The sequence below is a fragment of the Anneissia japonica genome, unplaced genomic scaffold (genome assembly GCF_011630105.1).
Source record: "Anneissia japonica isolate Jap-2015-1 unplaced genomic scaffold, ASM1163010v1 scaffold287717_len1600092_cov198, whole genome shotgun sequence".
Lineage (NCBI taxonomy): Eukaryota > Metazoa > Echinodermata > Crinoidea > Comatulida > Comatulidae > Anneissia > Anneissia japonica.
In genome coordinates, this window is record NW_022755469.1 from 1,091,439 (window position 1) to 1,117,889 (window position 26,451).

The window sequence follows — 26,451 nt, forward strand, 5'->3', positions numbered from 1 at the left end:
ACGTGTATTTTATTAGAAAGTGTATACATTAATAATGCTTTTAATGATCGAGTCTAATATGGCGGCCTACTTTGTCGGAACGAAAAAACAACAACAGAACTGGATCAGGATGGGCTCATGGAGAAGTACGGAATGATGAAGCGAAAGGTACTAAATACAATTGCAATTATTCTGCAATACATAAAAAAATTATGGAATTAGTATGTTACCATAGCTCAAAATCTAGCTTAGCTATACACAACAAACAACAAACCTTTTTCGATCCTGGCTAGCCTACCTGGCACGCGGGTCACGACTCACGGTTGGTGTCGGGAATTCGGTGTCGGTAGACTCGCACCTAACCTAGGCCTAGCCAAACCTCGCTGTTCGAGACAAGATCCCCTGTGAGTTCAGGCCAGACCGACTACCCAAAGTATCCTAAAGATAGGAGAATTTAAATGTTTACATTAAACAATGTCATACTTAGTTAGAATGCAAATTAAACTCTTTTTGTACAATTTTTTGTTCCGTTTATATGCCTGTTAATATTTACGAGTCTTGGTTTCTATGTTATGGCGACTTTGGTCTCATCCAATCTTATATATTACAATTTTTTTTTGATAATTTCGAATAATTGAAATTGAATTGATTGAATTAATATTAAATGGGTTACCATGCTAGGTCGAAGCAAATGGATGTGTTTTTTTTATGTTGAACACATTGCATTGTTTTTGTCTATAATTTTGCATGATGGGACAGAAAAGAATTTTTGAGGGAATTTCAAAAAGATAATTTATAGGAGAAATATTAAGTGCTATGCAAAACACTATCTAACCTTATACAAAAATATGTTTTTTTAACATTTCATTTGCATTGTTTTAATTATTGCAGAGGACTGATTTCATTAACAATTATAGAAGTAAACAAACTTGTTCAACTGTGGACCAAAGGGAATCAGATTGGGATCGATGTCAAGATGGGTTTGACAGAGTCATCATAAGTCAGGCTCAGAAGTCTTCCTCAACTAAAGTTCTCAGCAATAGCAATAAGAAGTCAAAAGGTAATAAACATTAACAATTTCCTTTTAACTATACAGTATTAGAATTCTGTATATTTAAATGTACAGGTATATTGGAGAAATAACCTTTCAAACACTTAAATTTGATAGAAATGAACTTCTTCACTATTAAAAAAAATATACATTCTTAAGTTCCTAAAGATCTAGATGGATGTAAATTGATTGAACAAAACAAAAGTAGGTAACAAAATGTGGATATTTGAGGTAAAAATTCTTGACTTATAATTATTATTATTATTGTTGTTATTACTGTATATCATGATTCATACTAACAAATTGTTACCCTGTACTTTTTTTTATCGTAGCCAAGTTACTCTCATTTGAGAAAGTTGCCAGCCAAGATGATAACGTTAATATTACTTGGAGCTCAAGTAGTGATGATGATGATGATGACATACGGCCTCTAGTATTTGAATCTCCGGACACCAGTCCCGAACCAAAGAAGAAATTAATTAGACCTTCTATCAATAGCACAGTCTTAAAAGATGGCACTTCTAACACACATGGATTTGGTCTCGCTACTAAGCAGCTCATTTCACTATCCCAAAACCACAATTCTGAGGTAATTATTTTTTTTGAAAACTAATAATAAAGTTGAAGGAATGATTTATATTTTTTTTTAATTTGCTTACTCTATACACTTATGTAAGTTATTTAGCTTTCAAACAGATCGAGAAAGTGTACTTCAAAAGTTTGACCATAGACACTTGGTACATAGAATTTAAACTTTTCTCTCTTTTTTCCCTTTCTTTTCTGAGAAAGGGTGCTATCAAGCCATTCTGAATCTTCAAATAAACAATTGTAATTAATAAATAACTGATTCACTTTTCATGTAGGGTTCAGAATTTTTAATATCAGATTACGAATCAGCATCTGATGAGGAAGATGATGATGACGATGATGGAAATAAAGATCAGAGCACGCAACAGGTAACTGTAAGATATATGATACTACAATAAAGATGATGATTTTGTTAATGATGATAAATCATCACCACTATTAATTGATGATTTTAAATTGATAATGATGATGATCAATCAATGATTAATCAATTATTATATAATATATATATGATTGATTATAATCATTGATAATAATATTTGATTATTGATGATAATCATTAAAATTTATGTTATTGATGATAATAATAATTATGGTAATAATAATAAGTGATAATCGTAATTGATGATAATGTTTCAGTGGCGGATTTAGAGGGGGCTGGCTCCGGTTTCACCTTTTGGAAAGTTAAAAAACAACAGTAGGAAGGAAAAAGAGATAATTGATCGCCCAAAACGCCTCAGAGATTATTTTTCGGGCGTCTAGAAAACATATATTTCACGGGGGGAAGCCCCCGGACCCCCTATAGTAATGTTGTCTCTATTGGGCCCCACTTTCAGCCCTCACTTTCGGACACCTTTCGGACATCTCTAGATCTGCCCCTGTGTTTAGTTAAATAATAAGTGAGATACATTCATTCTTTATTGTTTATTATTTCATTCTTTTTGAGTATATGAAAATGTATATACAACATCATTTGCCTACAATACAAATAGTATCATTATTTTTTGTGTTTTATCCTTTCCATAGATGTCCGATTCATACAGCATATCTTCCATGTCATCGTCACAAATTTCAAACTCCTTGCCCTCCATTATAGACAATAAGAATGCGAGCCCAAGAAAAGGATCAAATCTTCTGAATATGTTAAAACAACAAATGAAATCTCCTGAAACTACTGAAGAAGACAACCCCTTAGACTCAGCCAAGAAGAAAAGTAAATTTATCAGGTAAGAAATAAAGGCATAACAATAGGACAAATAAGTAGTACTAGGCCTAAGTAGGGCAGAAAGCACAATAGTTAATATTATGATATTACTACTAGTGCTAATGATACTGTAATTTTTATTATATTTTGTCTACTTCGTGAAGTGAATAATGCCTGGGTAAACTGACTAAACATTGCATATTTATTTTACTTTTATCTCCACTGAGTCAGATACCTATAAATATTAAGAAATGAATGTATAGTTTTGAGGGCTTTGTTGGAAAATGGTGACCCAGCATAGCCATTACTGCATGAAAAATTTGCCTGAAGGTCCAATAGATTTTTTTTAGGAATGAATTCACCTAAACCTAATCCATATTTCTATAGAACTTTGATATTTATTTTGTATCTTCTTGCATATCCCCTGTGGTACCTCCTGTGGCCTCATCAACGTTTTCTATTCATTTTTATTAGCAGTTTCCATAGAAACATGGGACAATCCATTATGAGGAATAACTTCTACTATTCAATCTTATTTTTTAGAGGCGGTCTTGCTGACAGATTGCAGAAACTGATTTCTAGAGAAAGGTCTTCAATAGCCATGTGGAAACACCGAATGCAGGATTTAAAGAACGATGGTAGGCAATTATGTAAAGCAAACTGTTCCTAAATTCTGTGGCATTCCCAAATACAGTACTTATGTGATTCTTGACCAATCAGTTATTATAATATTAAAATTACTTTTTCCAAAAAATGTATGGTAGCAGACTGTGCCATAGAAAGGCAATGAGGTGAGAAGCTCAGATTTTGTTTTATATAATAATAATAATCTTTATTTATTCACGAGACTCTTTCACCCTGTGGTTGTTTTTACAAAAGTCAGTGAGGTACATAAATACAATTATATAAAACTTATAAAACTAAACTAAGATACTCCTTAACAATACAGAACTAAGGCACTACTCACTTAGCTATTCTGAAAATGCCCCCCCCCCCCGCAGAGGGCGCTAGGGATTACTATACTCGTTAAAATCAGGGTAACATTCTAGCGTTAATTACTTCATCGTTATACATTGTAGAACTACCGACTTAACAGCTGATAGTTCGAGGAAAATACACCTAGGCGATAACATACAAATAACGTATGTATGCTTTTTGTGTTATGCTGCCGGCAGTACACTCAATTGCAAGAGTGGGGGCGCCCTCTGAACATATACTAACCCATGCCAAAAGCGGATGAGAAAACTTGCATTTTGCAGAGGCAATAACAATTTCTGTCCCATTTGCCAAGGACGAGTTTACTCGTCCCCTAATATTTTCCCGCCAGTTTATCAGACACACCATTTTGATGATGCATGACTAAATGGAAAGGAACCTAATAAAAGGTCTTTCAGTCAACGTGTTAACAAATTCAACTAAAAACAAAAAGAAGCTCATACATCACTTTTTGTGTCAGTTTTTTTTTTATAGTGGAAATATTATCCAGTGCCCAGTTTAATTGATACATTTCCGATCAGTATTTATACACAAGGAAATAAAAAAGAAAAATTTGTTACTGAAATTACTAATTTTGATGAAGTTTTCTTCACTTATTTTATTATTTTATTGTTAATCTGGGTGACGTTCGTGTCTGTTAAAATTTGAAAATTCTCCATATTACTATTCAGATAGTTTAAAGAACGTTTCGGGTCATTTTCGGCATTTGAAAACTTTCCATAATTTACCCGCCGTACCTTCATTTCCACGCACACAGCACATACTAAAGCTGGAAATTACGCGTTGTTACATATTTTGTGTTCCTGACAGAGTCAGGAGTCACTCTTTGTGACATTTACGTGCTCACGGGCGTCAAGACATGCGTGTACGCATGCGTAAGTCTTTTAAAATGCTCAAAATTATTCTTTTTTTTAAAACTAATTACAGCATATGTTAGCATATTATGAAACTTTTCAATCAGCACCGCGCGCGCTTCCTGAGGGTCAAAGTACGGCGGATCACTGAATTCGTCCTCAGTGACGAGTTCAAATCTAGTTATTACTTAGTATTCTTCAAAAGTACTGTAAAATTTGTAAATGGTTTATTTGAAAAAATATATTACATATTATGAAATGCCTCGAGGCTCTATTTTAAGGAAGAAACAAATGAAAAGGTAAAAAAAGTTTGATTTTTCGGGGATAACCCAATATTTAAGTTAAGACAATAAAGTTGCACCTTGAACTTAAACCTACTTATATTAGATGGGACATCCAAGTTAGAATTAGTCCTAAATAGTTAGAATTAGTCCTAAATAGTTTTGATGATATGTGGTGTATGTAAGGTAAGTTGGATTTCCTGTTTGTGTGTTTCACCTACTTGATTCCATTTAAGGAAGTATTAAAAATGTACAGAAACATAGGAAATGACACTTAATAATTGAAGGTTTCCAATGCACGTGCTCTTTGAGGGAATTTTTATGAGCATTCAGAAGGTTAGAATTATCATTTGAATCTCAACAAATTTATTCACTCAGGTGACAACTTCACTCAAAAACAAAAAACTTCTCTAAAAAACATATCTCATTTCCTTGAATAATATTTTCACTTATTTACATACGATATTCCCACTTCTCAAATATAATTTATAGTACACATCCACACTGCCCCTCTCCCAAAAAATGAATATTAAAACAGTTCTAATCCCTGAACAATCATTTTGTTCCCTAAACAGTTACTCCTCCTTAATAGTAGATGTGTACTACTATTAAATATAGATTTAAGTTTCCAACAATGCTTAGTTAATAGTATTCCATTCCCTAGGCAAAAGCTTCACAGATAACAATTCTATGTCCGACTTGGCAAATGCCCATGTTGAGCGACTCTCCCATGTGCAACAGTTACACTCACACCTTGGTAAAAATTGCTACTCTCCCAGACAATAGCCTCACTCCCCCAGTCAACAACACAGCCACCCACAGGAAGCAACAACTTCACTCCCTAAAATGACAATTCCACCATACATAACAATTAATAAAAGTAATCTTGAAGAAGCATGTTAGGATTTTTTTTCCCTTCCTCATGTTTTTCCAAAGAGGAAGGGTAATGATTATACAAATCAACAGACTTAACAGATAGCTACATGACTCATATTTCCCCAATTGTAATTTGGTCTTGTCTAGACACTTGGGGATTAATCACCTAGGATGCTTATTATGAGGTGAACTTCAACTTCGAAAATAAATTTCTGTCTTGTACAAATTTACTGATTTGCCAAAATTATATTCAACTAATAAACCTTGGAAAAATATTAATTATCTGATTTGCTTACTTTTGAACTTGGCAGTGGTATATATTAAAACTTACTTTCCTCACTAATTGAAATGTAAATTTTGTTTTGTACACATTGTTTTGTCTTGTACAAATTTACTGATATATCAAAATTCTGTTTAACTAATGAACTTGGAATAGTATTCAATAACTGAATTGCTAACTTTGGTGCATGATAATCTTGTTTATTGAAAGTTACTGTCCTTGCTAAATAATAAGTAAATTTTGTTTGAGAAAGATATGAATCAGTTGTACAACATATCAATTTTTGTTTTCCTCTAGAGCCTGACGTTAGGTTTTTGTTTTAGTCATTGTAAAAAATCACCTATTATTGGTCGGATTTGAACCAAGGATTCTGGAATTACAAGTTAAGCATTCGAACCACCAAATGAAACCTCAACTCTTATTATTTACTATATTATTTTATTTGTCGTTTAGTTACCACCCAAGCCAGCAGCAAGGCTGTTACAGTTAGCCTGCAGAAAGTGCAATTTCACCATGGACTCTATGTTTGCGAATGTCTAGATGTTTCAAACAATGAAGATACCAAACAGAGCAGACTTCACGTCTTATTCTCAACATCAACTGCAAAACAATGTCACATTGCTCAAGGGTCCATTGTAACTATATATCCTCCATGGTAAGACTGGGAAGGAAGATTAAAAGGAAATAGATAATAAGTATTTAAAGTGAAACAAATAAATCAAATGTTTTCAGGATTTTATCTGTGGTGAAGTCTGAAGAACCCTCAAAATTCAATGATAACATTGAATTACTCATTTATAAGTGGAAGATAATTTTTTGCTGAATTACAAACTTTTACTTCCAGCATATTAAAGGGATCAGTACAAAGAAAATGGACTTAGTATTGCTATTGTACTTAAGTGTACAAAGTAGTAATTCCAAAAATTATTGTTCTTAGTTACTAACTCAAAGATGGACACTATTTTCTAGTGGCTATATGAATAGTTTGTATCTATTTCATAATCAGAAAAAAAACAGATTATTAAAAATTCAGAAACACTTGCCAAAATCTGGTCATTGGTTTAATCTTAATCAAATACTAATAAAAAAAATAATAATGTTAAAAAGTAAGTAATAATAAACAAAAGTAAGTAATAATAAACAAAGGTAGGTAATAATAAATAATAAATCTTGTTAAATCTAAAAGTATAAATAAAAATTAAAATGACTTCAAAATAGAATAAAGGAAATACAACGTAATTAATTGTTTATGTCATTGAAATGTTAATTTTGACACATACTGTATTTTATTTGTTTTTGTAATTTTTAGGCAACGCTTAAACTTACCATCATACACTGAACCAGTTCTATTGTGCACCCATTACTGTCGGTTGGTGGGGCAAGAAACAGAAGCTGAAACACAAGCACATACTTCACACCAGGTAAGTAACTACTATATTATATGCAACATGGGGGTAGGGAAAGAAGTTAGGAGGGATCAAAGTCTGTCATTTTGAAAAATTTGTCTCCGGAACCTGCATAGTAGAAAGCAAATATGCTTCTTAATAAAATGTTGTTTTTTTTTATTTAAAGACTACAAGAAAAAAGATGTTGTTTGATTCCTTGCCGTCTGTTGATTCAGTGATGGCTCGACCCATTTTAGAAGAAGTTAGCATTCAAGAAGTTAGGCCCATCATTGTTGAAGATGAGGTCTCTGACTCCATATTGGACAGCATTGCGGACAGTGGTCATAGTCTTCATGGCATGTACATCAGAGCAACGGTGCAACGAGTTTGCAGATACAACATCAACCAGAATGAACAGTAATTAATTTTTTAAATCCAAAAATCTTAAGATAGTTTTAATTGTTTCAGTGCTTAGTCCTGTATATACTTACATAGTAATGGATAATCTTCAACAATAAATTAAAACATTGATAGCTAAATTAAATAGATCTAGTAAGTTAATAACTAACAACAATACATAGATAAACAAAACTTTTGCAGATACAGTATATAGTGTTTTTACCATAAAAATCTTTGAATTGTCTGTTTACGTATTTTTGCAAATAATATGTAAACATATTATGTATGTCCATTAATTGTTGAGGGAAACACTTGCATTCTAATCTTTGTTATTATTATCTGATCATTATCATTATCATCAACATCACCATCATTCTCAGCATCATCATCATTATTACCATCGTTATTATCATTAGTATCAGCAGAACCAGCAGTATCATGATAATTGTATACTGTCATAATCATCCTAATCATCATCATCATTTTTATAAGTTATCAATCATCAACATTTTTTGCTTCATCACCATCTCTCCCTTTGCCAGATAATAATTCTTGCATTTTATATTTCAGACTCAATAATATAGTAAAGACAATTCAGCGGTGGTCTCTGTTACTGCAAGATATCAGGGGAGTATTCTGTGAGGTTCAGTTACCAGATGGTTGCCATGGTGAAGATACTTGGAAGCAGTGCTTTGATGGTGAAGGCAAGACATTTATTTTTAAGGGAGCAAAAGTGTCGCAAAGAACAAATCGTTCAAGGTAAGAAAAGCTTCAGACTTCATATTGTATTACCTTAAGCGTTGTCCACACTATCAAATTTAATGTGACAAATATTGTGATATGCCCATATTTGGGTGTAATATGACATCATGATGCCCATATATGGGCATAGCACACAAATTTGTCAGATAAAATTTAATAGTGGGACAGAGCTTAACCCCTGTCCAGACTATCAAATTTTATTTGACAAAAACATGTGACATACTTAAATATGGTCATGATGACATCACAGCATGACCATATATAGGCACATCATGGCCATATATAGGCATATCATGACTATATATGGGCATACAACAGTTGTTTTGTCAAAGAAAATTTGATAGTGTGGACAGAGATTTAAATGATACTTGGCAATGAACAAATCTCAATTAAGATGTACTGTAACCGTGATGAGATTATTGGTCTATAACCTTAATATAATAAGAAAGGCAACATTATTTAACAGGAATCAAATGTAACAGAATGTGTATTAAGGAAGCAATACAAATTAGAAAAGACAAAGCACAATGAAGAGTGGGCAAAGGGGAATAGATCTCATACACATATTGTAATGATTTTACTTGGGATCCCAAGCCACAATAGGCTTGATGATCGTCTGTTGCCAATATCAGTCGATCGAGTTATAGTTCATTCAACTCAATATTTTCATAAGTTGAAAAATTGTCTAGATTAACCATAAACTGACCTGAATGAGTCTTTGTTATGTATTATCAATTCTTGAATTAACTCAGATAAATAATTTGTTATTACTTTATAGTGATATGTATAAGAAGCAGATTGAATTTTTCAAATTTGGTATTGAAATGTTTGTATTTATTGTAGGTCTGTTAGGTTATTCAGTATGTTGGATTCAATGTGGCCCCCTAGTGATGAAATTCTTGCCAGATTTAACAGCCAATCAGAGGTGAGGTCTAAAAATCAGACATTGTAAACCCTTAATACTACCTACCACTACACTAGATTTTACCTAATTGGGGGGTGGGGGGTGTTGGCTTATAGAATCTTTAAAATCTTTATTTACTTGTATATGACAACAACAAAAAATTCCTGATATAAGGGCCGGGTACTTTGTAGGCAGAAACCTTTAAGGGGACCCAAAAAGTACAAATAACTATACTTGTTGTGGGCTTATGCCGAAAATAATTAGTCTATCTTACCCAAAACTTATGACATTATTGAAAGCTGAATATGGGATTGATGTTACAGTGGAATGTCTTGATGACCTGTTTAGGAAATACAGTGGTTAAGTGCGTTTCCTTCAGACATCTGGACCAAATCCAAGTTCTCAGAAACCGGCATGCCAAGTGACAATGTGCAGCGTGGGTTTAGAGAAGTTTAATTCTATGTGATGCTTCCTTCATTTATGCCAGATTCCTAAATGTCTTTCCATTACTGCTAACTTACCTCAAAATTCACCATTAATTGACCCTACTTACTAATGATACATATAAACACATGGGGAAGCCAAAAATACATGAATTGTAAGAATTATTTGGGTTGGGGGGAGGGGGTTTATAAACTTAAGGGGATGGAGAATCATATATTCTATAACAGTAACCTCCACAGTGATTTAGGAGGATCAAAAAAAAGTTTAGGATCAAAGTAATTTAGAATTTGAAAATTAAAACTAGCAAAGCAAACAACTGTAGTGACTAACTGTGATTGTAATGTAAATTTTAATGGCTCAAATAAAAGCCTTTCTAAAGGAATTTCATCTTGATGTTGTTTCAGAGTTCACAGCGAATCAATTCATTACCAGCTCCTAACTTCTGCTATATATTGACTATTGAAAGTCAACAGGGGTCACTGAAGATGAGTAAGAAACAACATACTATCTATAAACCTACAGCAATATGCAAGCTAAAACGTACAGGGGTAAGTATCAATCAGAGTATTATGAGATACAATTTTCATTTCATAATTATAAAAGACTACATTCATCATTTTATGCACAATCATTAACTATTATGATGTAAAACTGCCATTTCTTTAAACGTTCATTTGATTGGTAAGGCTAGACTTTTTTTATACCTTGTTTCACAAACTTATGTTTTTTAAAGATCGTCAGAGGATTGCGGAAAAAAAAATTTTTGTTTTCTTATTTAGCAAATAGTTTTGCAAAAAAATCAAGACGGAGTTGAAAATAGAAATAAAATTTTACTGGAGAATGTTAACAGTGTAGTAATTGGGATGTTTAGAAGCTTGAAATTTATATAATTAGGAAGAAATACATACATTATTTTTTGAGATTTCAAGGCAGTGGCAAACAATAAAAAAAAAAGAAAAACTTTTATTTTTTCTTATTTCAATTTTTTCGTGGCGACTGGTGCTCTAATTGGCCAATAATTAAATTAAATTTTTATTTGAAATCATCATTATTGGTGTGTGGTAGGTTTGCTAAACAAGGTGTAAATAAAGTCCTGCCTTATAATAAAAGGATAGATATTTATCAATAAATCATGGTTATTTTACAGAATTGGGCAACAAGAATTAGCATATATGCAAAGGTGGTTCATGTTACACCTGCATCAACAGATAGGCAGGTGTTGAAAAGGATATCCATAACTGATGTGTCACTTCAAGATGGTTGTCAAGGGAAGGTGAACGGTGACAGTTCAGAGCACAAAGCATGTGATGTGACCTGCTTTGCATACAGGTGTCTGTTGGTGGAACCATCATGTGTTGTGGAAACTGACCTGACCACTAGTCATATGTTACTATTTAAGGATATCTTTGTAGAAAATGGTATGTCTTAAAGAAGATAAATTAAAGCAATCAGTCATTTAGTTAATTAAATTAAGCATTTATTTTGTGCCTTTTCGTATCGATTGTAGTGGAATGTTGTCTTCGTAGTGAATCAAACTTTATAGTACTCTTAAGTTATAGGATAATTATCGGATAATTCTGTTGCAATGTATTAACCCCATCTCCGCAGTTATATTATCAGACAGTTATTAGGTAATTATATAATAGGTAGAGCTGTGTTAGGCTGGTAGATGTATGAAATAACAACACTGGTAGCACTTTATAGACTAAATTCTATTATACCATATGCTGCTGGCTCCATCTGGTGTACTGCATGGCAAAAGATTGTGTATTAGACTGCTGGTAAATAATAGTATGTCGGTCTTATATAGCGCTTCATGCCAAAAGCCTCTAAGCCCTTCATATTATTACCCCTTTCATTGGATCAAACACGTATGAAACACATACTCAGTGCATTTGTGTTCGTTCGAACCAACCAGATACGCGCTTGTACCCCTGGGTGGAGAGAGTCAAACGTTCTCGAACTCCCGATCTCACGATCAGAAGTCCAACTGCTTACACGCTGTGCCACACGCTTAACAATAGTTTGTGTATGAAATAATTGTTAGTTTATAAATTGTTTAATAATTGTTTTTATTGGATAATTATTGTATAAGAATTACAGCGATATTATAAATATAGCAAATATGCCCTTTTAAACATTTTTTAGATGGTTCTATGCATGCGGACAACTATAGCAGAATGCTGAAGGTGGATAAACCTCAGATGCATGAAGAACTTAAGCACATAAGTGTCCACCTGTGCCCTCTAGAGGTCAACTCCAATCAGCATGACCTTGTGTCAGTACAAGGTAACATATCAATATTTCACTCAATATTTGTGTTCATAAAGATCACAGTTGAAGTTGTTGAAGTTTATATTAGTTTAATCTTCGAGAGATTAAGGGTACTTCAGTTACAGCCAATATTGATTTTAGTGTACATACTTAAAGCCAAGTCGAAAAATAACTTGTTTCTTGTTTATGTGTTCTTCAGTTTTTGCTGCTGTCTATAATTTTTTAAAGTAAATTTTATTAATTTTTGGTTTAAAAAATTGCAATCCTACTTAATCACTTGAATAGACTATTACTAATTGTGGTAATTTCTGTATTCTTAAATTTTGGCCTTCGTAGACCAGATTTGTGTTACCAGCATTAATTTGTAAAATTGACACACAGAAATGCTTCCTTCTTTTTTCAAAACCTTGGAAAAGAAACTTGTTTTAACTTAGCCTAAGGCATTTACATGATAAATGTTTAATGATAGAAGCACAGTGTTGGTATTTCCTATTTCCTTGAAGTTGAAAGAAAGAGAGACCAGGAATTTATGGCATGTATTCACAATAATGAAAGAATTCTTAGTGTCTATTTTTACTTTTTGTGGTGCACCCTGTCAATTCATTCTTTCGTACCACTGAACTACTCATTTGAAAAGATCAAATAAGTTGTATTAAATATGATGCAGATTACTGTATATCAATGTTTTTGTGATTTTACCTTCTTTTTACTGCAGTAATAATCCTAAACTTATTCAGTGTTTTTATGTTATATTATATATTTTACGTTAGTTATTGCCTGTGGTTTTTATGGGTTTTTTTTTGTTTTTTTCATGTAATTCTGTGTAAACTAAGATTTTTCAAGGATTTCATATTTTTCTTTTGGTCAATAAAGTTATCTTGTATCTTAAAATAAATTCACAGCCAGACCATTTAAAGCATATGCGAGGAATATAAGGACTGTATTTTTTATTTGTTTATTTGGTTTTTTTTAAAATCAAAATCTAATAACTTAAATATACAAAGTAGTGAATTTAAATACAAATATATAGTAAGTGTAAATTAAATCTCTTGAGAATATTTGTTAGATGTTTATTTGTAAAAGATCACCCATATATCTGTCTAGGTGATGCTGTATAGGCAAATATACATACAGTAAATAACGAGTCAGATGGTATCAGATATATGCCACAAAATTTATTTTCAGAGTTAGCGAGTACTTTCGACTATAAGTCTTTATCAAGCTATGATAGCTTACATATTTTTATGATAGTTTGTGTAACATTGTAGGTAAAATAATCGGCGTAGACGAATCAAGTGCATATCATTGGCCATTGTGTGAGCAATGTGGGTCTGACAAACTGCATGCAGTAGCTTCATTGTAAGTATATTATTAGTGTATATATACCGATAGTATTTGATATGTAATTTTTTATCTTTAAAGTTTACTTATTTATCAATCAGCCCTAATTGTTACACGGTATCTGGATCATAGTTGAAAGTGGGTCATACAAACCTGCAATGTATATATCCTTGTGTAGATAAAGAGCTGTATTTGTGGATGTTTGTTCTAAATTTTGTTATTTTACCCTTCATGTTCCTACCAGGTCAAGACATGCTTTAAAAGTTGTTTTTCTTTCTAAACATGTGTTTCATTCATTTTCTCACTCTAATATCCTTTTGCAAAGGATTTTTTTTTTGTCTGAAATCAGGTTTCACTATATTTTTTCCAGCCAATTAAGCTGTATGCACACAGTAATTTTATGTTCCAGTTCCTAATATTTGCCAATATATGGATGTGATATGACATCATCATACACATAATGAGTGTGATAAGATATAAGCATGCCCATAAATGGGCAAATCAAACATAAGCATGCCCATAAATGGGCAAATCAAACATATTTGTCAAACAAAAGTTTTTAGTGTGAACATAGCTCTATACCATTAATAATCCCCTTATCTCTTACCTGATTTTTCTTTGCCTGAAATTGCCAGAGGTCATTCACCTTTTCTAGGAATAAAGCTGGTTTCACACTGTTGTACAGCGGTGGTACGATGAGTATAAATCTGCCAGATGATGGTTGATACCAAGGGGAATGGGGCAAGTTTCTTGTCAAAAATATCCCCTAAATGTTTCAAGATTATAAAAAAAAAAAGGAATAAAAAAGAAAATTGTATTCAAATTCAAGTCTCAGAGTGCCATTTCTGGGAATTTAGAGGTGACGTAATCATGAAATTTCTTACCTTAGCTCGAACCATGGTGGGCCGAGGTGGTCTACACACTTTAAACTCTTTTAAGACCAAACTAAAGACCTTCATTTTCCATCAAGTTTTTCATTCTTATTCTGTTTTTTATGTACAGCAAATTAAGAGCTTGCATATATGCCCTATATAAAAATGAACTATTATTGTTATTCACCTTCCATGTGAAAGTCTGTCTTTTGGCCCCTATATTTCAAATTCCTGGATCTGCCACTAGAGAGTTTTGTGTTGCATGTATAAATTCAATGATGTTACACATGCATATATTAATAAATAGTGCATACAGGTATCGATTTATATAAGTATATGTATAAACAGATACAAAATTTTTGATATACTTTAGTGTAAAATTTTATTATTATTCTATTATTGTTGTAATTTTTGTTATTAGTTTTACTATTATTCTATTGAATTACTTCCACCACATTGCATTATAAACATGATAGTTTCAATCTTCAAAGGATGTATATCTAACCAGTTTCTATTTTGTTTACAGAAATGAAACATTCTACTGTGAAGTTTGCCAGCAAAACTTTGTGTCCACAGCCACCAGGATGTTTTTAGAGGTGTATATAAAATGTGAATCAGTTGAAAAAGCTCAAATAAAACTTCAAGTAAGTCATTTACACCATTAATGTTTTTTTTAATGATGATTTATCAATTTTAGATTATTTTATTGTAATTATTTTTATAACAATAATTATCATTACTGTTGTTACCATTTAACATTATTATTACTACTGTATTATCATTATTCATTAGGCCGACCAGCCCTCCTTAAACTAACGTTAGAATACCGCACTTTCGGCAGTAAAGAACAATTAAAACCTCATAAAAAAGGCAACTAATCCGTTTACCTATAATTGAATCCAAGGACACCAGTGTTAAACACTCAGTACTTATCCTTGATAATGTGTTAATCCAATTAATATAGTGAGATAACGTAACTTTATCGAGGGCGGGTTGAGCTAATGTTGAGGCATGCCAACCCCAAAACCAGCGTACTGTTGCAATATGTTAAAATGAGTAATTAGCATAACAATGTGGCAGCATTGTATAACTTCAATACAGAGAAGCTGTAGTACTTTAATTCATAACTTTGATGACAGAAAATTGATTCCACTAAATGACCCCATCATTTTAAACCTTGTAATGTGGAGAATATGAATTTATGGAAAAGTCAATTTTCCTTTTTGGGTCATTGATGTTGGTTTTGGGGTATTTTAAGCCTCATTTTCTTTTATTAATCAATATTAATAGATTTTCCCATGCACAATTGAAAAATTAGTGCATGAATTGAATAGTTATTAATACTGATTATATTTATCAGTCATTATTATCATGATTTTTAAAACTTATTTTTTAAAGTTACAACAGTTGTCTATTGAGAGAATACTGCCACCAATAACACCCGAGATAAAGCTTCAAGGGTTTGATCTGCAAAGCATCATGGGAAAAAGCATTGGACCAATCAATGCCATAGTTAGAGAAATCTCTGCAGTACCAAAACAGTTTATGTTAGAAGAAATAGAAATATAGGTAAGCTGCTTCAATATGCATTCATATAAATTAATATTATATATTACTGAATATGGATAGATTATTGATATTTATTCAAATAAACGCCCCATAATTACACTGTAAATGTGGAACTACAGCACATAATTACCATCAAAATGTGATATTGCATCATCATAAATACTCATTGATATCAACCAGGTTAGAAATAATGTAATTCTGCTGGAGTAGACCATAAATAAAATGTTTGGAGAATGATGTCACTTCCATTAGATTTGTTTAGTTGTGGGGGGGGGGTACGCTTATTTGAGGAAAAAATAAATGCCCAAGGGCTTTTATTCAAGGGAGGTGGAGGCATTTGTTCGGGGGGGGGAGACATTTATTCGAATAAATACTGTATGTATATGTATGTGGGCCAAGAATCATCCAGATCTAAAAAATGCAGTATGTAAGTTAAGATTTTGCACAGTTGCATGCGTGATCAATCTAGTCACAGGTAATTTCTTTTGAACTCAGCATAGCATGCAGTATTAGCGCACACTCTGGAAGATGTAACCAAGTTGCGCTGTTTGCATTCAACTTTTCTGCTAGGAAACTGCAGCCTGGTTATTATTCCTGTGCAATATTTGCACAGCATGGCTTTGGTAATTTTAAAGAAAATACGCTGAAGAAGCCATGCATTTTCTTTTATATAATGACTGTAACTGTTTACAATATTGTACCACTACTTTGTGTCTATTCTGCCAATGATTATCTGTAAATTCACATTTTGTAGCCAAAATGAAAGATACTTCGATATAGGCCTACAGGTGGATTTGAATTACTAATATAATAATAATAATGTGTAATTAGATTACTTATTTTGTACACGGTGTCATTCATTATCAACAATTCTAATTAATTCCACTTATGACCTTTGTTGCACTGTCTATTTTCTGCAAACATAAACAATTCTAACATATTTTAATACATATGACATTACCTTGTTAACATTAACCTTTACGTCAGTAGTATGTACTCCTGTGTTCTGGCACTGTGATGCATATACAATATATAATTATACATCAATAAAACAACCTTTTCACAGTATGGTCGCCAAATTGGTATTTATTATTTATTGCAATTAATTTATGTCTTTATTGTCTTCGATTATAATGATGTCTTTAGGATAAAATGCAAATCAAGAATATATTTTTGTAAATTCTCATTGATTTATTTTATGTTATTGATTTGTTTATAATTTAGATTAAAAAAATTCTGGCAGAAATTACTTTGAGGACAAAAAAGTCAAACAAAAGTACAGAATGTTGAAGAAAAATAATAGGATGAGACTTTTAATTAATTGATTAACCTTAGGATTTTTTGAAATGCAAGACAATAAATTCCATGATTTTAACTCTTGTATCAGAGGTCCTAAGTCACATGAGGGAGATATGGTTTCATGAGCTTTAACAAAACATCTTATGTATTGTGTTGCACATGGAGATACTCATGACTAGCTGACATCAGAGAGACAATAAAGCCCCTTTCAGACAGAAAATACTGCAATTATGCCGTAGTCATGCCGGCGCTAATGCCAGTGTAGACCCTTTCACACAATTAGTAAAAATCCGGTATTAATACCGTATTCTGTCTGAAAGGGGTCCCGCGTGAAAGAAGTATTTTGCGTCTGTGAACAAAGAGGGCGCAATTTTATATTGGCAACCCAGATCTTAAAACAACTCTTCGCACGTTCAACAAAAATGTTTCACACTTTGACCTCTGATTTGTTATGCTTCAGTGCGTAAGACGGCAATGAACCGCTACGGTATTAATGCGGTATTTTGACTAGGTTCTGAGGAGGTCTAACCTAAGCTGGCGTTTAGGCATATTTACCCTTTCACATAGAATGCCTGAATTCGGTTTGTCACTCCTCCAGCACAATTCTCTTTTACCTTAGTAAACTTTTTTTTTTTTTAAAACTAAAACAGTGTTTATGCTTAAAAAGTAGAAAATACCCAAATAATACAACAATTTTGGATTCGCATCACATACCATGCACCAAAATAGGCTAGGCCTTGGCCCCCCCTATCCTTGTCCAAGACTATTCCAGCCTTATAAGCTCATGAAAATGAAAAAAAATTATTGTTCCTTGTAGTCAAAAAAAAAAAAAAAAAGCTAAAATGCCGACCCTAAATTTCGTAAAATTTGGTCGGTTGAGCGTGGCCAACACAATCATTTTTTTTTTTATTTGGAATAACCGTTGTGCCAACTTCTTCCACAAATGTACTACATAAATTTTATCAGCTCTGAAACACTTGTTAATTGACATTGGCATTTTTTTTCACCCAATGTAAACAAACAAGAAAGAGAGTGATTGCACTTTCCTGATTTTGAATTGCAGCCATTTTATTTAGGATTCAGGTTTCACAGATAATTAACCACTGAGTTTGGACAAAGGGCTTTAGCTTAATTGTTGGCTCTTAGTCACTCATTATTTTAATTGGTTTGAAAGGAATAATAGATGTTGCTTGTATTATGAAGACAGTACTGATCTTCCCTCTAAAGCACATTGCCTTATGCCCCCATTCCCTCATTGGTTATGTCCTGTTGGACCAAATAAGGCATACGCCTCAGAACAACTTAAATTGGTCCAACTTTTCCCACTTTCTATAGGCTCCAGGGGCTTAGCTTCCTGGGTCCCTAGGGCTTTGTCCCTAGACCCCACTGGTCTCCTTCAGAAATTGTCAGACCTAGTTTCAAACAACTCATGTAAAACCTGGCTCCAACTGAACCCTTCTCCCCAGTAAAATCTTTCATCTCTACCCCAGCACAGGGGTAGAGATGGACCAGATTGACCCTTTTCCAAGAGAAACAATAAAAATGATTGCATAATGTTCACAACCCCCTCCTCCCACCAATAAGAGATTGCATTTTTCCTTCAACACATGTGTTTACCTCCTTCCCAAGAGAATCTAAAAATATGCAATGCCACAAACTTTGATCCCCTTCCCTAGGAGAAACTGAAAATTTTCTGACAGCATGGGTGTGGCCCCTTCTCCAGAATAAACTAAAAATCTTATAGCTTCACAACAATACAGGTGTTAAACCTGTCTCTTATACACATAGATGTGTATAAGAGACCCTACCTCTTCCCAAAAACAAATTTAAAATCTTGAAACCACAGATCAAGACCCTGGAAAATATTAACAGTGCATGTCCACCACATAGCGTGTTGAACTCAACTGAAAAATAATAATCCTTATGGCTTGAGCTGATTGATTGTTGTGACAAGTAACTAGAGTGATTGTATGCAAATTTTCAGCTGTTTGAATTTGATGAGCTTCTCAGGTAAACACAGGTATTAGCAGGTAAATATTTTCTAAGCAGGAACTATGAATCATAGCAGAAACAATTGAGAACGTGATTCATCGCCTTTTAATTAGATGATGATTGAAGCGATTTCATTGGTGTTTGTAGCAGCATGATCCAGAATTACCCAATCAAATAGTACTGATTGTTTGTAACATAGTAGTGGTGAATTTAAATGGGAGTGGGGGGGGGGGCAAGCTCGATGATGATTTTTGACATTTTGGAATCATCATTTTATCATTTTTATAAAAGAAAATGTACATGCTATATTATCAACCACATACCCAAGTGTATTTTTTGTACTCTTATGAAAATTAATAAATGGTCTATAACATTGTAACAACACTATTTAAAATAAGTTTCTATTTGCAGTCATACAATCAAAATATCTGTCTCTTATACACATCTATATTAACAGTGCAAAGCATATGAACATTGAAATGGAACGAACTAACATATAATACAGATTGATACTGTCATACATATTGGTGTATATATATAATATATATATTTATTTATAGCTTTGCGTAATGTATATACAGATTTATTATTTTGGTTTTCATAAACATTGATAATGAAAAGAATTAACTTGTTTTGATAAGTAACTATAATATTTTGTAACAAATACCATTTAACATGGGATCATAATTTTTAACTGATTAGCGGTTCGGAATTTATACTTCTAACTCCAATCATATAAATCCCTTTTTTATGCACCAATGCCAATCCGACCCCAGAGACTAAGGCCTTGTGAGTAGTTCCCCTTGTCTCCTTATTGGTCCTAAATGTAAACACATTTATTTTTATAATGATTTCCATCAAAATACTTAATTTTTATTGGTTATATAAATACAAAATATTTGGTATTACTGTAGATTGAAATGAGACGGGGGCACTCAATCAGTGACCCTGCATATCCCACCCTATATGTTAAAATACTCCTTATCAATATTACTCCTTATCAATACTATTAAATTACAGTACTCTGTAACTTATTGACATTTGTTACAGTTACAGTACTGTACTCAATATCCTTGAAATCATATTGTATATTTTATCACTGACTGTCAAAACTATTGAACAAACAGGAACTATTTAAAACAATAGTGTTTAACTACTGCTGACTTTCAAGAACTGGATGTCAAACATGTGGCATGTATCATGTGATGGAAATCTGTGACAATGTAGAATCAAAGCAACCCACCAGGAAGTTTATCACACTTGTTGATCCTTTATCCTTTGTCCCATATGCGAAAATAATGGAATTGTCACGAGACTTGTTCAACTCCATGCAATTTTCCCATCTGCTTACTTTACTTTTAAGTGCCCTGACTTTAAGGTTACTGAACTGGTTTATTTGTCCGGTCTTTCTCCTCCCTATCTCCACTCCCTATCTCCCATCCATTGTGGTTTAAATTTTATTTGATTGATTTAAAAAATGTAAGCTTACAGTCTAGTCTAGAATCAGCTTTAAATCTAGGCTTGAATCAGCTTTAAATCTAGGCTTGAATCAGCTTTAAATCTATGCTTGAATCAGCTTTAAATCTAGGCTTGAAAATTGAACATGCCTTAGTGAATTGATTTACATAATTCATAATTGGTTCTGAGTGGCAGTTAGGTTTAGTCAGCAGAATATCTTGGCATTATATAGTATGTTCTCGGAATGAGAGGTACATATATGTTGGCTGGGAGCGATGCTTTAATATTGTTTAGGGACAAAGTCAGCATATTTATCTCACCAGGGAATGGTTCTCTATCTGGACTTTTGTCTCCCTATATTTATGATTTATAGTATTGTGAAGTATGTGTAGAGTAAACTACTTAATTCATGTAAATTTTATAGTCTTGATCATCCAGCAAACCTAGAACGGATAATAAATTAGCCTATTAACAGGGGCGGATTTAGGGAGAGGTCATATGTCCCATCGGTTTTTGCCACTGCCACCTTTTACTTATAACTGAAAAAACAAAACCCAATATACCATTATTGGATACTTAATTATATGCATAATTAGCCTGTATTATAGATCCACTCTTGATTAAATTGATCTTAGTTTTTCTAATGCAAAAAAAAAAATATTTGGACTAGTACACTGTATGTGTGTGTATATGTTGCATGCCTGGCTGAGGCCTGCAACCAATGAGTTCTACTGTATGTTTGATCCCAAACCCCTTTTTGAGGGAATCCCCTTTAGTTGAACTAAACACCCCCACCCTTTGCATCAAATACCATCATAGTTATGATAAAATTCACCCTTCATGCTATAATGATTCAGCTCCAGGACCTTTGCCTCCTGACCTTCAGTAAAGTATGTGTGTGGTTGACCACATAAGTGAGGCCTAGCTTTTAATGGTTGTAGTTAAATCCTTGCTTATGTGAAGCATTACCCCAATATTTTCTGTGGTTTGACCAATAATAATAATTATAGAAATCCAAGTATGAGAAAATATATTATCAGTTATTTAGGTAGTCTGCCATCTAATACTTCCATTTACTACAGTGGCAGATTCAAAGGTAGGGCAGGCAGGTGGAGTCTAAATAAATGTTTTCAATATTATTTTTAAAAAAGGAAAATTATAATTAAATTTAGGTCTGAGAGTGTCATTTATGGCCATCTAGAAGTGACAAAATCATAAATTTTCTTACCTCAGTCCCAAACATTGTGGGGCTGACATTGCCTAGACCCTCTGCCTATGAAAGTCTGTTTGTTTGCCCCTCTGTTTCAGATTCCTGGATCTGCAACACTGTACTAAACAAATAGAGAAGAGCCACCCATGCTTAAAACCATTCTGTCTGGACCTAATTAACATGAGTTGTGTAATTAATAGTTGGATTGCTTCCTATATTTTGAGCAATTTATTTAAGTTAGAATATGAAATTATTACTTTCCCCAATTAACATATACTTAGGTAATTAACATAATCTAAATTATTTTCATAGTCCTTTAATTTTTCTGGATGACAATTGAAGTAATTCTGTGTTTAAAAAAAAGTCTGTAAAGCAAAAATCAGCTGAGTTATTTCTGTGTGTGTCAGTGACATGTCAGTTAGCTGTACAAAGTTCACTGAAGTTATCATTCAACGTTAAGCACGCCTCCATGAGTACACAGACTACAGCACCAACATGTAAACAACACTATATCCTTTTCAAGTGGTCAATACAATTTATTAATAGAATTTCTGAGGGGGTTTTTCCAAATATTATAAGGAATCAAGAACAATAAAATTTGTTTTGCCAGATATATTACATTTTTATTAAACATTGAATTGTTATAATTTTGGAATTTTTTGTTTTCAAATGTGTCATACCATAATTTTTGTAGAAATATATTATTGTTAATTTTTGTATTATATTACTGGTATATATAAATATGGATTATGGTAATATTATCTATGTGTCCTATACATGATATAATAAAATATGTACATTACATAATTCTTTTTGTATTTGTATACATATATATTTTATATATATATATATAAAATATATTTATATATATATATGTATGTATATATATATATATAAAATATATTTATATATATATTTTTAATATATTGTTAACGGCTAACTTATATATATATATATATATATATTATCATATATATCATATCATTCAATCAATTTTTTTTATGTTATTTCAAAAATAATTTATTATGTATAACAATATATTCTTTCAATAAGCTTTTGTGTGATTCTAGTTCAATGTGTAGTTGCTTTAGAGAATTTTTTTATTACTAACAAAAAAACAACCATTCATTTCCAATGACTATAACATTTTCTGCAAGTTGCAATAAGGTGGATCCATTGCATTTTATAAATAATAGATTTATTTATTTATTTCGTCTTTAAAGTGATATCACTTTTAGTGACACATCAATGGTTTCTAAACATTTGAAAACAAGAATTCATATTAGATGGTGGAACACGACTGGTATATTAGGAATATTTACTTTGTTTTAGCTACCTAGGTTATGGAATAACCTCCTGGTTAGCATCTGTAAATCAGACAACTTGCTTAATTTGAAAAAACTTTTAAAAAACCTGTTTGCTTCCGAAAATTAAGTTTGTTTTGGAATTTCAAAACTTTATATTTGTAATAATTTTTGGTACAATGTCTTTTAATGTGTATGGCATTCTAGTCTCTTTTGGAAGGGCGCCCTGGAAATGATTGATGATCTATTCCTTCTTTTCTTGTCCCATTCCTTCCATATTCTATTACTTCTTCCCTCTTTTACCATTATACCATTATACTTTTTTTATTCGATTTTCCTCCCCCTCCTTTCCTTTCTCATTACCTTTTATTCACCTCAGTTTCAACATTTATTATCTAATTTCCCTTGTTTCATTTCCCTCTCCTCTTTTCTCCACTTTTTTCCCTTCCACTTTTCATTGTTTCTCTCATCCATCCATCTTGTTTCCTCTCCTTTTCCCACCATCAACCTCTCTCTCTCACCATTTCCTCTGTTCCTCCATCTTTTCACTTTTCCCTTTCCTCTTCTCTTCTTTAACAACAACAACCAATTATTTATATAAAATCATTCTTTATTTTTTTTAAAACACAATGAAAGAATGTCACAAAAAAACCCAGGTCTTGGCTTAATTAGGCACAAAATAATTACACTCAAAAGTATAATGGCATCCATTTGTTATTTTTCTTTATATCCAATTTTTGCTCTCTTTTAGTCCATTTTTACCATGTTCCTTTTTTTTTCATTTATGTTTTTCAATATTTTTTATGGATTATTTTTTTAGAAAATAAATTATTATTTTTTCCGTGACATTCAGGAACTACAAATTTAAAGATGTAACTAGATCCGTTATTAACTAGGTATCCACATTAATATGCTTGTTAATAGCAGTTGATACCGTCGTCATGTATACGTAGTGTATACTGAAATTCTATTTGATTGACAGTATAGAAATTTTGTTCAGGGTCACCACCTGAAAAACAAGTCTTTCCCACGTGACCATTTAAACATCACATGACTCCACTCTATATCACATGACATCCTCCGACATCCTGTATTGGTCGTTGGTGGTGATTCGCCCATGTGCTTTCATGCTACTTTCCTTTTACAACAATCGATGTGTGGAGGTGTTTGTTGTCAAATATGGGCTGAACCGTTTCTCCCAGACATCAATCTTCAGTATTACGAGGAAGTAGGCTGCATAGGCCCAGCAAAGGGGATCCTCTTACATCACGTGGAAATCTGCCTTTGATAACAACAACCCTCTGTGAATCTTGAAGAATATGTCAATGACAGTAGAACAATCAGATAGTCATATACATACTGTATCTCATTTAATTTCACTTTATTTACAGTGTTTTGTCCGAAGTACAATAAACATTTTGGCAGAAGAGAAAATAACAACTTTAATTTCATTGGTAACAGTGGGGGATTCAGGGAGTAGCAAAAGTGATGCTCATCCCACAACCCAACCACCACCCCCGTCCTTCCCCACCAGTTGGGATTGAAAATTTTTATAATGTAGGTCTAATTGAAAGCTATTAAAATTACTTCTAAAATAAACAAATACATATTTTAATTAACTTAATCGGACTCCCCCCCCCCACCAATAAATCAGTTAATTACAATATTTAATTAACTAACATTTTTTGGGGTTCAAATCAGTTAATTGTTTTAATTAACATTAATTAACATATTGGAACCCAAAGAAATCAGTTAATTTAAAACCTAAAATTAGTTATTCAAATATTTTATTTAACTGTTTGAATGGTTTAAAAAAAGTCAGTTTAAGTAAAACATTTAACTTATTAGAACCCCAAAATATCAGGTAATTCAATGTTCTATCCCAGGGGCAGATTTAGGGTGGGGGTGCCAGGGCTGGCCCTGCCCCTACCCTTTTATAAAGTTAAAAAAATTAAGAAAGAAAGATAGATAAAATTGATCACCCAAATTTCCTCAGAGGTTATATTTGGGCATCTAGAAAGAAACAATTTTGGGGGATATTCCCTTTGACCCCCTACAGTAGTGTTATCTCAATCTGCCCCACGTTCAGTCCCCATTTCGGACATCTCTGGGTCCGCCCTGTATACCATATTTACCCACCAGACTCAACAGTACGTGTACTCCCTGGGGCTTTCCCAAATATAGCAATTTAATTCCAGCTGGCTTTGTACCAGTCTCTGCTTATTGCTGGCACAGGTAAAATACTCGGAACAGATATTCAAATCCGGTGTGTACGTGTGGATTTGCACTTTGCCGGCTTTAGTCAGGCTGGCTTCCAAAAGTGGCCTTGATAAACTCCAACCTTACCTATCAATATTCTGTACTTTTTTCCAGGACATTGCATTTTATAGACTGATAAAAAAAAGACTCCTCTTTAATGTTTCTTAAATTAAGCACACATTTTGTGATAGATGCCAGGTCCATATGGTGTAATTGATAAGCTTCAAGTGCGGTTTAATATTCACACCCTCTGGCTTAGTTTTTTTTTTTTTTTTTTAAGTTTTGGATCAACACATTTTTATAGTAGGTTATTCTGGTTTTAACTACAAAACTATTGACATATAATATAGTCTAGACTCTAGTGTGTTTTAAAATTTTTAAATCTCTTAAAATTTCATAAATATTACAGACATTATCACATCAACCCACACTGTAAATTATTTTATTTGAAGCATCACAAGGCAAGACTGTTTTTATATTGCCCCAGTGTGTACAATTTTTTTATAAGAACCAGTAAAATTTTGTCCAGACTCAATGTTCTTATTTTTTTTTGCCAATTTCAGGCTCAAAATGTTCTTACTTTGTTCTTAGATTTACACACTTTTCAAACATGGAAAATTATAATTTTACAAACGTATATTAGACCTACTGTACTGTATTATAGAGGGTATTGTATTGTCAGATAAGTTTTTTCCATTATTTTTTAAATACAAACCTCATTCGACATCTTACCTCAGCCTGAATTTGTTATTATTTTGTTCTTAATTTTTAAGCAATGTGTTCTTATAAAAACAAAATGAATGTACCAGCAAAATCAACGGCAAGTGATAAAATCCATCCATCGATCATCGTGTCATAATGGACAATAAC

At 32.6% G+C, this 26,451-nt stretch overlaps 1 protein-coding gene across 2 annotated transcripts in view; it reads left to right on the forward strand.

Annotated features, from left to right (window-relative positions):
- LOC117123466 (DNA repair-scaffolding protein-like) overlaps positions 1 to 26,451 on the forward strand; it is a 29,828-nt gene that overhangs the window by 239 nt on the left and 3,138 nt on the right. Inside the window, exons 2-18 of one of the 2 annotated variants that reach the window (XM_033269387.1) lie at positions 17 to 147; positions 871 to 1,039; positions 1,363 to 1,619; positions 1,894 to 1,986; positions 2,645 to 2,844; positions 3,366 to 3,460; positions 6,563 to 6,764; positions 7,419 to 7,530; positions 7,682 to 7,911; positions 8,464 to 8,652; positions 9,499 to 9,580; positions 10,402 to 10,551; positions 11,151 to 11,421; positions 12,152 to 12,292; positions 13,546 to 13,636; positions 15,017 to 15,134; positions 15,889 to 16,059. In XM_033269387.1, the coding sequence (XP_033125278.1) occupies positions 118 to 147; positions 871 to 1,039; positions 1,363 to 1,619; positions 1,894 to 1,986; positions 2,645 to 2,844; positions 3,366 to 3,460; positions 6,563 to 6,764; positions 7,419 to 7,530; positions 7,682 to 7,911; positions 8,464 to 8,652; positions 9,499 to 9,580; positions 10,402 to 10,551; positions 11,151 to 11,421; positions 12,152 to 12,292; positions 13,546 to 13,636; positions 15,017 to 15,134; positions 15,889 to 16,059 (2,601 nt within the window). In that variant the 5' untranslated portion in view covers positions 17 to 117. The remainder of the gene's footprint in view (positions 1 to 16; positions 148 to 870; positions 1,040 to 1,362; positions 1,620 to 1,893; positions 1,987 to 2,644; positions 2,845 to 3,365; positions 3,461 to 6,562; positions 6,765 to 7,418; positions 7,531 to 7,681; positions 7,912 to 8,463; positions 8,653 to 9,498; positions 9,581 to 10,401; positions 10,552 to 11,150; positions 11,422 to 12,151; positions 12,293 to 13,545; positions 13,637 to 15,016; positions 15,135 to 15,888; positions 16,060 to 26,451) is intronic. The other variant, XM_033269388.1, reaches the window with a different exon arrangement.